At 40.6% G+C, this 14,153-nt stretch overlaps 1 protein-coding gene across 1 annotated transcript in view; it reads left to right on the top strand.

Annotated features, from left to right (window-relative positions):
* COLEC10 (collectin subfamily member 10) overlaps positions 1-13,882 on the top strand; it is a 33,845-nt gene extending 19,963 nt beyond the window's left edge. Inside the window, exons 2-6 of the mRNA XM_024741330.1 lie at positions 2,996-3,067; positions 4,424-4,495; positions 8,879-8,932; positions 10,534-10,629; positions 12,500-13,882. Of these exons, the coding sequence (XP_024597098.1) occupies positions 2,996-3,067; positions 4,424-4,495; positions 8,879-8,932; positions 10,534-10,629; positions 12,500-12,891 (686 nt within the window). The 3' untranslated portion in view covers positions 12,892-13,882. The remainder of the gene's footprint in view (positions 1-2,995; positions 3,068-4,423; positions 4,496-8,878; positions 8,933-10,533; positions 10,630-12,499) is intronic.
* The last annotated feature ends 271 nt before the right edge of the window (positions 13,883-14,153 follow it).

Here is a 14,153-nt window from a genome sequence, read left to right on the forward strand (position 1 = left end):
GCCGGGGAGCGGCTGGGCCCGTGAGCCATGGCCGCTGAGCCTGCGCGTCCGGAGCCTGCGCTCCCCGACGGGAGAGGCCACGGCAGTGAGAGGCCCGCGTACCGCAAAAAAAACAAAAACAAAAACAAAAAACTCTCTGAAAAAAGTATTATTTTGTCCATTCTACAAACGGGTGAAACAAGGCCCAAGGTCAAGGACCTCCCAAGGTCCCTCAGCTCATGAGTGGCAAAGCCAGGTCTGACTTACACTAAATTACCGCAAGGATACATTCCCTATGAATTAAGTCACTGAGACCTTGAGCTGGTTTCATCCTCCCCACTATCCATCTTATTTAAAAAGGAACAAGACTCACTTTCTGTATCTCCACTTTTCTCCCTGAAAAATGTGGCACAGTGCCAAGTTCTGTAAAATCCACAGTCTGCTGAGAGTCACAGAATCCTAGACTAGAAGGAACAATTACCTGCTAGTAGGGATCTGGAGAGGCAGAGACACACATATTGTTGAATCCTAGTTGTATCACTCGCAAGCTCTATGACGACAGGGTAACAACTTAACCTCGGTGGGTCTCAGTTTTTCCATTCAGAAAATGGAGCGGTAATTGTTTCCACCTCCTAGAATTGCTGTGATGATCACATTAGCTCAGTGCTGGCACCCAGGATAACTGCTTGATAAACATGTGCTAATAACTTAAGCTAGAGAAACACCGTCTAGTTCATCCACTTCACCCCACTGGTTTGATCACACAAATCACCTGTGCATCTTTTTTGAAATCCTTCCCCAGAAGGAGATACTAGAGCTTCGTGTGTGAAGGGTTCCAATGCCTGACCAATCTCACAACCTGGAAATCTAACTGCTCCATTTAAAAGATTATTTCATTTAAAATATTAACATTCTAAAAAAATTAAAAATTAACATTCATTCTCCAAAAAAAGTAGAGAATGACTTGTTATGCTTTTTCTGGATAAATGAATGAACATCTCAACATTCTCTCTCCCAAGCTAATCTAATCTAATCCCAGGAATTTCGTTTTTGTCTTATGAAGTCTGTTGTCTACCACTTTCCACTGGTGAAGACGAGGATGGCTTCCCGTCCTGAGATTGCTGTGGTGATAAGGCAGGTAGCTCATCTTAATAATATTGTGTGTTGTGCTCTTTATTTTCAAAGCACATTCACATGCTTATCTTTTTTTTTTTTTTTTTTTTTACGGTACGTGGGCCTCTCACTGCTGTGGCCTCTCCCGTTGCGGAGCACAGGCTCCGGACGCGCAGGCTCAGCGGCCGTGGCTCACGGGCCCAGCCGCTCCGCGGCACGTGGGATCTTCCCGGACCGGGTCATGAACCCGTGTGCGCTGCATCGGCAGGCGGACTCTCAACCGCTGCGCCACCAGGGAAGCCCCTCATGCTTATCTTGTTGATCGTAATACAACTGGGAGAGTTAGGGAGGGTGGGGGTTATCTCTACACTAAGGATGAGGAAACTGAAGTATAAAGGAAAGAACAACGATAGCCACCATGGCTAAGCACTTATATTCCAGGTCTTTTTTTGTTAATTTTTATTTTATATTGGAATATAGTTGATTAACAATGTTGTGTAAGTTTCAGGTGTACAGCAACGTTCCAGGTCTTTCACACATAATATCTTATCTAAACTTCTCAAGAGCCTTCTTTAGTAAGTGTTATTAGCTCAGTTTAGAGGAAAGGAAAATGAGGCTCATAAAGGGAGGTGACATAGCCAATTTTCTCCAGATACTGAACGGTAGAGCTGAGAAACTCCAGATCTACCTCACTCCAAACCCAATAAGCTCAGTCACTGACTTTTGAAAATTTGCTTAACCCATCAGTGACTAAAATGGCATTAAAATCCAGGATTCCTGATTCACAGTTTGGGACACCTTTCATCAAACCACTAATTCAGTTCTTCCTGACTGGGTATGTTGCTAGAGCTAGACCCACCTATGACTAGAATAGCCACTGCTCACACAGAACTGCTTTACAGCTGTTCCCCATTCCTAGCTAGTCTTCTGCTCTTATCTTCCAGGTCCATGCCTATGATTTGGGGGTTCTCAAGCATGCAGTCAGAGGGTTATAAATTTATATATATGGTTACATATCTATCTATCTGTTATGTGTATAAAATGTATATATATTTACATAATATATAAATATATATTTGTATTATATATTTATACATATTGTGCATAGATATTCATTTATATGGATATATATATATATATATATATATATATATATATATATATATATACATGCACAGGCTTCCAGAATTTGCCAGATTCTCCAGCAAGAATAAAGATTTGCCAAGCCAAACAAACTTCTCAGGGATTTGCCAATAAGTGTAATTCTTTAAATACAGATTTGGATGTGTGTTGGTTTGCAATTTTGGGAATTTCCTTGGTGAAATCTGAAACTGGCCCCATACACAGAGGGCAAGGGGAGGTGAAGAAAGAGGCAGGCCACTCCAGATTGGTAGGTGAGAGGTTTAATAAGCAAGGGGAGTTACAAGGCTCGTCTTGAGTGGCCTTAAGACTAGTCAATCTCTGCACTCACCCACCAGAATCTTAAAGGTTTATATAGATGCCTTAACTGGGTTCGGGCATGTATTCAGTCCAGGTGGTCTCAAGGCTGCATCCTTGAACTGGCTTGGGCTGTGGGAACTGGGTGGAACATACATTCCAAGGACAGGGGAGAGGGTAAGGAGCCTCTGATTGCCAGAGTCTAGCTTGCTGGTCAATCAACGGTCACATCCTCTTGATTACCTCTTCCAACAACATGGGAGAAGTGAAAGAAAAATGTTAATGGGAGTTTCTTCTCTTTCCCTGAGTGTCCCGTTCACATGGGCCTATAGACATAATCAAATCGAAGTTGTAAGGCCAGCACTGAGCTGAGGGATGGATTCTAACCATGTTCAGCTTTTCCTGGGGAGTCTGTGCTTATGTTACTATTTGAGCTGCTCCACTCATTCATTTTCCATTTCTAAAGGAGATGAGGGTGAAAAAGGAGATCCAGGAGAGGAGGGAAAGCATGGCAAAGTGGGACGCATGGGGCCGAAAGGTAGGTAACATGATATGACTTTGACACTTTGCTCTCTCTCTGCTGGACTTGCCTTGGAAGTTAGCAGCTTTCGTAACACCCTCCTCTCCAGAGATTCATGAGATGTGTTTCCTAGATGAATTTACTTGCCACCAGAGAGTTCCTATGAGATTGCCTGTTGACAAGACTCGGACACATTTCTCAAGCTTCATCCTTAGGGCTGGTGGGAGAGGAACACCCTGGGAGCCCTGGGGAATTGCAGTCTCTGGGAATATCCAAGAAACTCTGAGTTTTAGAAACACAGCCATGTTCACCGCTGTGTCTCCCCTCAGATGCCGTGCTAAGCATCTCTGGCTGGCTGGCTTAGAGTGTGAGGGGGAAGAAAAGCAAGAGCAGAAACAGCTGTCTGATCCATTGATTTACTCACTTTTCTCCAAGAGCTCTTGGCAAATGGTGGGGTATATATGGGAAGAACAGGAGAAAAGAAAATGAGAATATAACACACAGGCTATTAGGGAATGGTTTTACTCACAAGCCAAGACTCAGCCTCGCCAGAATACAGCTTCTGGATTGTGACGTGTCAGCGTGTGTCTTCCAAGCACTAGAACTATTCCTTGCCATCTGCTACAAGGTAGTGGCCCTAGACCACTGATTTTAAAATCTTCAGTAAGTTAAAGAGAGAAAAAGACTCATAGGATTTTGAGACTTCAATTTGAGAAATGCTGATTTAAACTCTTCTTATTGTATAAATATGTACAATCAACTGCAAAATTATTCTCACAACTAGATAGCTTTACAACTGGTAAATATTTTTTAGATAATCATGGATTAAAAATGCAAATTAGTAACAATTTTGTAGGCACTCAGTAACCCCTGATTATATTTTTTTTGGATGAAAACTTGGTGGGACAATCTCTGATGTCTCTTTAATCACTAGGTTTTATGATCGTATGTTCCCTCCCCTTTGAAAAAAATGGCTAAGCTAGTCCAATTTGTTTTAAAGTAGCGAGGAAATAGAATCCCGGAGTGAAGCCAAAATGGATCTCAGGAGGAACAGAATTAGAAAAAACTGCAAGAATTTTTTCACTCAGCTCCTTACCTGACCTTTAGATTAAACATCTTCTGCTGTAGTTCTTTAGAAATATTGCATTTTAATATCATCAGGCCCAGGACTGTCACACTCACCCACATTTTAATTTTAATACGTACATTATAATGCTATTAAAATAGTTAATATAGCACAGGATGTATATAATATAGCACAGATAGAAGAATGCACTTTTCAGTATTTCCTTCAAGTGAATATCATATACTAGGCACATCATTAAAGGGGAGATAAAACCTTAGGATATAAAGATGACTTGCTTTACTTTTCAGGAATTAAAGGAGAACTGGGTGATGTAGGAGACCAAGGCAATATTGGCAAGACCGGGCCCATTGGCAAGAAGGGTAAGCTATATTTTACTATTCTCCAGTAGCAATTTAAAGCCAATCGAACCTACCCTCGAAATGTTCTGCACCATGAAAAATGAGCCCTTTCCTTTCTTTTAAAACACGAGTTTTCTCTTTCCTCCTATCTTGGCAGTTTCTTCCCTGCGTAAGCAACGTGTCTTTGAAAAAAGGCCTTGAGCAAAATTCAGGGACAGATTCAAACATAAAGTTCAGTTAGTCTCTACCCAGAACTCTCTCTTGGGATCTACTGGTTATAATCCTTTATGCAATTAAAACGGGTGTCATGACCATGAAGCGCACTCAGTTGCAGAAAACAATTATTCATAAAACTCAGTGTAGCTGAGGACAGTATAATATTCCTTTTTAATCTGAGTGGAATGATAATAAGTCTGTGTCTGAGATCTACTAACAGGATAGGAATTTGAGGTGCGTGTATATACATCCTTTTGTTTTCAGTCATATCCTGATCCTGCATGTTCCTGCTTCCATATTATGAAACACAGGTAGCCTCCCCTTTATTATCTAAGCACCCTATCCCATCGTCTTCTCCAAAAGCACCACAACGGTAGCAGGTTGTTTTTTTAATAGATCTTTACTGGAGTATAATTGCTCCACGGTACTGTGTTAGTTTCTGTTGTACACCAAAGTGAATCAGCCGTATGCATACATATGTCCCCATATCCTCTTCCTCTTGAGGCTCCCTCCCACCCTCCCTTATTGCTTCTGATATTCAGCAATTCATACAGACATCGTTCTGTTGGGTTGAAGTTACAAAGCGATCTCCTTTAACCTGGATACACAATTTATTTGAGCATAGGAGAACGGGCTCAAGTGCGGATGATTTGCATAACAGGGGCATTTTAAGCAGATACTCGCTATGCTGGAGCTCACCACAGTAGTAGTGGGAGGTGGCTACGAAATTATGACCTAAGTACAGTATTTACTCCAGTTAATTTTATGCAGTTATGATTTAATACTACATCTTTACATTTGCTTACATTTCTCGCAACTGGGAATGGCACCATGTATGGTCTGTAGTCGTGTCTGTAAGTTTTGATGAATTTTAACTTTTTATAATCAGTTTGTGTATATTTTATGGTGTAAATGATAAAATAAACTAGTATCTACATCTATTTTATACATTCATGACATACCTAAATTTTTCTTAATTTTTTTCAGTATTTCTAGGCTACGTGGTTTATCTGTGAGTTTTTTCAAATTGTTGAAAATCTCCCAAAATTTCCCCAATATATTTATTTTAAAACTTTGCACATAAGTGAACCCGCACATTTCAAACCCGTGTTGTTCAAGGGTCAACTGTATAATGCTGAATAACCACAGGACTACTATAGGAACCATGTCAGAGAGTAAAGCCAGATTGGTATGAAAAAGAACTGACTGGGCTTCCCTGGTGGCGCAGTGGTTGAGAGTCCGCCTGCCGATGCAGGGGACATGGGTTCGCGCCCTGGTCCGGGAAGAACCCACATGCAGCAGAGCGGCTGGGCCCGTGAGCCACGGCCGCTGAGCCTGCGCGTCCGGAGCCTGTGCTCCGCAACGGGAGAGGCCACTACAGTGAGAGGCCCGCGGACCGCAAAAAAAAAAAAAAATACGGGAAAGTAGTCACAGGGCTTACATCTTCTCAGAAAAAAAAAAAAAAAAGTCCATGCATCAATTCAAGTATCTATTTCCCACATTAAGATCCAGTTAAAGGCTACTGCTTCAATGAATCTTTCCCTACTCTGATCCACAGCCGTCTTTACCTTCTCTGAAAACCTACCAGGCAATTCCTTTATTTCATTCTGTTTGTAGACAATGGTGCTAATGTCTCATCTCCTTGGTCTCTTATGAGCACTTTGTTTTCCTTAAAAACCTATTTTTTTTTGGCCGTGCTGCGCGGCTTGCAGGATCTTCGTTCCCTGACAAGGGATTGAACCCGTACCCTCGGCAGTGAAAGAGTCCCAGCCACTGGACGGCCAGGGAAGTCCCCCAAAACCTATCATTTTCTAAAGCAAATACTCTATGTATGCTTTTTTTTTTAATATTCATTATTGGGCTTAGACCAGAACTAGGGTCATAGCAGAACTAGAATCAATTTTCAACCTATGTTGAAGTGAAAGGATTCACATATAAAGAAAATAAACGATTTTTAATTAAAATATTAAGCCATATTCATATGAACTTTCAAGTCCATATTGCTTTTGGTGATGATAGGACTGATATTCCTTTCAACTTTTTATAACATGTTTTGAAGACTTGGCTTCCCTTCATTAAGTCATTGGTTAAGTTATTTGAAAAGCACCATGAACTGGGGAGTCAGAAGTGGTTGGGTTTCAATACCAGCACTGCTATGGAATTGCTGGGTGTCCTTGAGCAATTTATTTTGCCTCTCTGATCTTCAATATCTTCAGTTGTAGAATAAATATAATGATAGTACCTAGCTCATTGGATTTAATATGATAATACCTATAAAGTATCTAACTTGGCAAATGATTGGCACTCAGCAAGTTTATATTCCTTTTCTTCCATTAACATACTCTCAAAATCTAGTCTTATCTTTTCCAATTTACATATAAGGGGAATGAGGAGTTTGCAGGACACAGCTTAGGTGTGTTCAGATCAATCTTCCTCATCAGGGTGCTCGGCATATCTTTATGCTTCTTTCCCAGCTGTACCTCTGCTGTACATTGTTTCCTATGTTGCTCCCACCTTCACCTGCTGAAGCTCCAATGCCATCTCCTCAGGAGAGCCTTCCTTCATTCTTCCAGCTGGGGCACTACCTCTTCCAACTGCCGTCTGCATTGGACAGAGTATGTTATCTCTGCTCATGGTCTTTCTTATAATATTTATCACATTCCATTGTCATAGATTTCACCATTGTTTCATTTCATCCAAGTACAAGTTCTGAGGCATTCCCCAGCATACTTAAACTACATTTGGGGTTTCAAGGACTCCCCTCCTTTTGTCTGGGGAGCTCTGGCATCACTGTAAAGAAGAGTGTCCACGTAGGTCAATTCGGAAAGGCTCAGCAAACCCTGGGGGCCCTGGCAGGCATGCCTTTCTGCATGATCATTGGTCAATATGTACGGGACTCAGTGAAAAGCAGTCAGCAGACAGTGATGAAGGAATAGCTAGTGGGCAGGCAACATGGGGAACCCTTTGGGTTTTAGAGTGGCTCCCAGGTTTTCCCTTTTGCTGGGAAAGGAAGGGGTTAGGCAGAACCTCAATGCTGACCCCACTGCCCCTTACATTGCCCCCTCGGTCATATACCCAATTCCTGGCCACATCATTATTCTACAAGAGTAAGCCTCATACTCTTCTCTAGCCTGGATGACCTTCATCCTGCATTCATCCCCCTGAATTCTTTCTTATTCTTTTTCCAGATCACCGTTGAAGCATAAACTCTGTTTTACTTCTATCAGGGTCTTCTCTTTGGAGAAGAGGACTTCAGGGCCCAAAGCTTCAGGCAAACATTTCCTCTTATAAATCAAAAGTTTTGCTTTCAATTATTGTGCCTGATGTGGGCTTCAAGAGCTTATTTTGAAGTTGAAAAAATTCAACATTTTTTTCCTCTCTGCTTTAATAATTCTGATTCTCTGAAAACTGTTTTGTGGATGTCTCTGACTGAATAAGAAAAGGGTCAAATACAAAAAAGAGCAGAGAGGAAAATTATCAAGGTTGATATGTCAGTATAATATTTTTGACACAACTTTAAATTATGGATATTTGCATATATCACATCTCTTCCAAAAAGCATAAACTCTTTCAAGCCAGATGTTTAATCTTGTCTCTCTTTATACCCTTTCAAAGTACCAAGCAAGTCTTTTGTCTTGCATAGAGTAAGTAAATAGTAAGTATTTGTTGAATTAAATTGAAAAAGCATGATACATGTTTTTGAAAATCCAAGGGCAGAGCCACATGGAAGAACTTGGGGGCATAATAAATACACAGACACTGTGTAGTGCTAATCAGTTGATCCAGATGTGTAAAACAATGGTACTTTTTAAATTAAAAACATGCAGAATATTGTCTTAGCTTTGCCCAGAAGGCCACATTATAAAAACATGTTAGTGAGATCAGTGACACAAACTTAAACGTTTATACATCCAACTGGAATTCTGCATTCCATCTAATTAAATTATGACTTGTTTGATTTGCTGTACCTGTACAGCCAACTCAAAATCAAATTATTTTTATAAAACCAAGGAATATTTGTTGGAGATATTGCAATGAATTTTAAAACCTCTTTCCTGTTATTTTAGGTGTATAAGATATTGTCTGCCTGAAATAATTCTATTTCATTAGATTTTATGCGTTCTATTCTATTCATCAATAACACTATTTTATTTAGTTGTTCTTTTCATGGCTACTGTTTTTCTTCAGGTGACAAAGGGGAAAAGGGTTTGCCTGGGATACCTGGAGGAAAAGGCAAAGCAGGTATAATATACTTAGTTTTTCTTCTTAATTTTTAGCATCATTCCAAATCTATTCATCTTAAAAATGAATATAGTGTATAGAAAAACAATAGTCTTTTCAGTGGGATTAACCTCATTTTCCTTGGGCCAGAAGAAAGGGAAGAATGAAAATTTCCTCTCTATCTGCTGGTGACTTTCCAGGCCTCTGGGGAAGGGGAGGATGGTGCATTCCACCCCTCCCATGCTTACCATGAGGTAGCAAACCCAGCACATCAGGAAGCAGCCCTCATTCTCTGAGACCAGGAGGAAAATCCACGAGGGCCACAACAATTGGACCAGCACGTCTTACATTCCACCAACATCTCAGCCAAATACTGGCCAAGCAGTTTGCCAGCAGCAAACTGGCCTGATCCAGTGAGGCCCTGTGGTTACAGAACATGCCTCAGTGGCCGGGGAGTTTCTCCCTGATACTGAAAGAGAGGTCTATTTCCAGCGCTCGATGCAAGGAAAAAAGTAGCTTGTTCTTGGTGAGCTTCAATTATTTCTATCCGTAAAGGTGTAGTGCGGACTAATTCTAAGAGCTCTTTTAACTTCCTTATATTTAACTGTGAATGTGGATAAATAAAGCCACAGATATTTTTTTTCCTTTGGCTAATAGAATTCATTTTGCTTTTCAACAACCAAAGAAACAAAGCCAATGGAAATGTTGACATGAAGCAGCCATTAAATAGGAAAAGGGAATCATTTGAATTTTTTTTAACTTTTTATTTTATATTGGAGTATAGTTGATTAACAATGCGTTCGTTTCAGGTGTGCAGCAAAGTGATTCAGTTATACATATACACGTGTCTACTCTTTTTCACATTCTTTTCCCATTTAGTTGTTACATAATATCGAGCAGAGTTCCCCGTGCTCTACAGCAGGCCCTTGTTGGTTATCTGGGAATCATTTGAATTTTACATCATTTTCCTTACAATTCTTTCTCTGCCACATTGCCAGTAGGTAATTGAAAAGGTAAATGAGCAAAGGGGAATTAATGGCAGAAGTTAAAATCATAGTTAATCCACAAATGGATCAACTGACTCTTGAAATTGTAAGATAGATCTATTCACAAGATTTAAACTTAGTCCTTGAAACGTTAAGCTATACTGCAAATGGATAATCAGAATTAACATTTATTTCATCGTGAAAGTTTTCTCCTGTCTTGGCAGAGTTGTGTGAGCCAGTGAACAATGCAGTAACAGAAGAGAAGACTGGCTAGAAATATGTTTTTTTAAAAGCTGTAAAGATTTTATTCTGAGACTGGTATGTTCTGTGTTCAACAGAATGCCAAATGGTCCACAATATGTGTACAGTGGCTAGTCATATTTACTGTTCTTTTAAAAAATCTGGTTTAGAACTGTGTTTTAACTAATTTAAAATATTTTAAAAGATATTTTCTGAATTCCTAAAGACAAGGTATATCAGAAACCCTGTATTAAATAAAAGACGAAAAGCATAGCCGTTCACAGAGAGATGTAGCCAGACTAGAAGCAGACAGTAAATATTGGGAAGAGAGCAATTGCTCTTTTCAACCAGTCTGCTTGTGCTTCAACATGAATTCACAGCTTTGTCATTTAAAAGGGACTGTCTGTGATTGCGGAAGATACCGAAAAGTTGTTGGACAACTGGATATCAGTGTGGCTCGCCTCAAGACATCGATGAAGTTTGTCAAGAATGGTGAGTCTCTTCTATCGCTTTGTACTATTTATCCGTGGATTTATCTCTTTCAACACTGCAATTCCAACATCCCTAGCAGGAAATAACTTTGGGCAAAGGCCTACTGAATAGTGTCAACAGTTTAAAGTCTCTCAAAATTCTAATTATCCACTCAGTCTAGGACGCTTTAGGTCCACTTCCTGTGGACATACATATGTGTGCTCCTATGGGTAGAAAAGGGTGCTTTAGTGAGAGAGGGGAATGAAGAAGAGGCAGAGTCTGGCTAGCTGGGCCTTAAGAAAAAAAGGGCCCAGCTTTCAAACAGACAGCCAGCATCTCAGAAGATAAAAGTAATAATAAAAACAACAGCTACTTTCTTGAGTACTTGGAATAATAATAATTTTTATGATTAGACCGAAGCTTAGAGAGATTATCTTACCCATAGATACAAGCTAATGAACAGTGGAGCATGGATCTGAACACAGGTTTCATGACTCCTCTACCCTCAGTGCAAATCAATAGGAACATTATGCATTTCTCTAAATTGTGCAATTTTCCATATCAGTCATTTTTGTTTTCCCTTGTATTTCCCTATTAAAGTTCTCAATAAAGCCCTTAAAGTGGGGCTTATGTGCCCTCTCCTGAGACAGTATGAATGAGGGAACTGTTTTAGTTACTGTTACGGTTGGTTTCACTTTGTTGTACTTTTATTTATTATAATCCAGCCATATTTATTGTACAATACTGGAGGCAAACAGTTGCCGTCTTGCGTCCATTCTCGTCTTGTAATACTAAAGGCATAGGAAATGTTTGATATGAACTAACCCTCAGTTATAACTCTGGTTGTAACCTATACAGAAGATGCCGCATCTGACATGACTTGGACCTTAATGAATAAACCAGACCCCAGGGGTTCAACATAGTGCAATAGTCCTTAACATTTGAGTGCTCATAGATTTATTTGTAAATTTTAACTTATAGACCCTAAAAAGATGTATGTAGATGCCCCCATAGGCCAAAACGTACATAGCATATTATGAGCTAGGGATGATTCTGAGTCCCCAATTCTGTCCTGAATCTTACTCAGAAGCTCAGTCTCCTTCATGTACCTGGAGTGAAGTATAGACCATCTATCTCAATTGATGTATATGTTCACAATCTAGGAATCTGGCCCATAGGGACAAACTTCTGTATTATTTCCATATCAGTCCAATAAGCCTTTACCACCCCTTAACGCTGTTCCAGGCACTGAGGCTACAGAGTGGCAAAGACATGGTCACTGGCCTCAAGATGCTCACAGTTCAGTAGAAGAGACACACAAACAATTAGACTAGAATGTGTCAAGTGCTGTGAAGTGAAAGGGACAATGGAAACATAGGGGAGAATGCACAGGAGTGCTCATGTCTGTCCAGGAGCATTGAAAAGGCTCTTATAGGAGAGAACACTTCCACTAAGATCTAAAGGACGGGTAGGAATTTGCCAGATAAAGCAGTAAGAAGACCTTCCAGGCATGAAAGGTACGGAAGTGGAAGAGAGAAGGTCATGCTCATGGAACTGTAAGTGTGGCAAAAGCATAAACTAGGAGGGGAAAAATTGTCTGAGATGAGCTGAGTGACAGTTCATATAACACATCTTTGTCAAAATAGCTCTCTGCTTCACATTGTGAGGGAAGTGAAGGAGAAAAAGACAAGGGAGGACCAATGACAGGAGTTTGTTCCCCATTTGACAGCTAGAAAGGTGGAGAAAATATTGAACCAGTGCCCACCTCATGATAGGTTCTTGGAAAAGAATTTTAAACGTTGAATAAATGAATTTAAATTAGCAATATTTTATACTTAGCGTTTCTCTTTTTGACATATATAATCACATTCTTCTTTTCCTTGCTGCAAAGTCATAGCAGGGATTAGGGAAACCGAAGAGAAATTCTACTACATCGTTCAGGAGGAGAAGAACTACAGGGAATCCCTGACCCACTGCCGGATCCGGGGTGGAATGCTAGCCATGCCAAAGGATGAAGCTGCCAACATGCTCCTGGCAGACTACGTCTCCAAGAGTGGCTTCTTCCGGGTGTTCATCGGGGTGAATGACCTTGAGAGAGAAGGCCAGTATGTGTTCACCGACAACACTCCACTGCAGAACTACAGCAACTGGAAGGAGGGTGAGCCCAGCGACCCCTACGGCCACGAGGACTGTGTGGAAATGCTGAGTTCAGGCAGGTGGAATGACACAGAGTGCCATCTTAGCATGTACTTTGTCTGTGAGTTTGTCAAGAAGAAAAAGTAACTTCCCTCTTGCTGTACATTTGTCATTTCCCCGTGACTACCATGGCAGTTATTTTTATCCATCTTTTTCTGTCTAATTACACTAAATTCATTCTGACTCAAGGCAAGTGAGAAATGCTAGACTGAGGTTTGGAATCTCCATCGCCATGTTCGTCCATGGCGATTTTGAACATTTTCATACACGGTATGTTACTGAGCCATAAGCTCACCAGGTTACGGGTCCCAAGAGAGAGCTCGAATTACTAGTTGTGCAGGAGGTGGTTGTCTATGTCTCAAATGAAGTTCTCACTTGGCATTTGCTCTGCCACCTCTCCCTAGAGCCGTAAACCACTGTCTGTCTAGCCCAGTGGATAATTGGATAGTTGGTTGGGGATGATTAGGCTCCAAGCCAGACATATGAGAGGCTCTTCTCTTAGGAATGTCAAGGTATTATCTGTCTTTGAACCCAAGATCCCCAGTTCTTTGACCAGTCACCCACCATGGCCATAGCCACACATGCAAGGTCCTCTTCTTTGCATACACTCAGAAATACTTCAACTCTAAGCCTCTATATGAGGAACTTCTAGCCTAGTGCCCTGTTCCAGACCATATGGAATCGTACAGATAACTTCTGTTCTTCTGGTTGACGGCCTTCACTGAAGTATACCAAGCCTTGGCCCCCTTTCTGTAGGCCCACAGGTAAATTCCAGGCCTCCAGATATTAACCCTGTGATCTGAGGAAAAGGGAGCTCTAGAAATTGAAAAGAAAAAAAAGAAAAGGTTAGCTCCCACACAATATTATTTATAATCCTCCTGCTAAATTGCCCCCTTTATTAATATGGCTCCATTTTTCCTCATCTTAAGTTCATCCATAGCAACTTTTCTCCCCTTGGGCATGGAGAATGAAGGAAAGGGTTTGTGAAGCCTTCAGAAAACTCTAGAAGCTTCAGGGTGCTACCAACACCAAGTCTCTAAGACTCTTGTCTGCCTCTAATATATCATGCATGGTGACATTTTGTGGGAGGCCCTTTATTCTCTGCAACTGTATGTTGTAAAAATCTCACATCAGTGATGCCTTCAAGTACTTTCAAGTATATCACAAGAATGTGTCAAGTGTGGAGTTTGGAACATGCCTGAGACTCACATTTACTAAGCTGGTAAAATTCTACTTTGAACTGCAGATCAAACCTCAAAGCAGCTCTAAATTGAAATTTTAAAATAAAAGTTCAACAAAACCCTAGATTATCCCCTTATAAACTGATGCTCCAGTTATAGTTTGTGACA

This window comes from Neophocaena asiaeorientalis, unplaced genomic scaffold, assembly GCF_003031525.2.
Source record: "Neophocaena asiaeorientalis asiaeorientalis breed wild unplaced genomic scaffold, Neophocaena_asiaeorientalis_V1.1 scaffold177, whole genome shotgun sequence".
Classification (NCBI taxonomy): domain Eukaryota; kingdom Metazoa; phylum Chordata; class Mammalia; order Artiodactyla; family Phocoenidae; genus Neophocaena; species Neophocaena asiaeorientalis.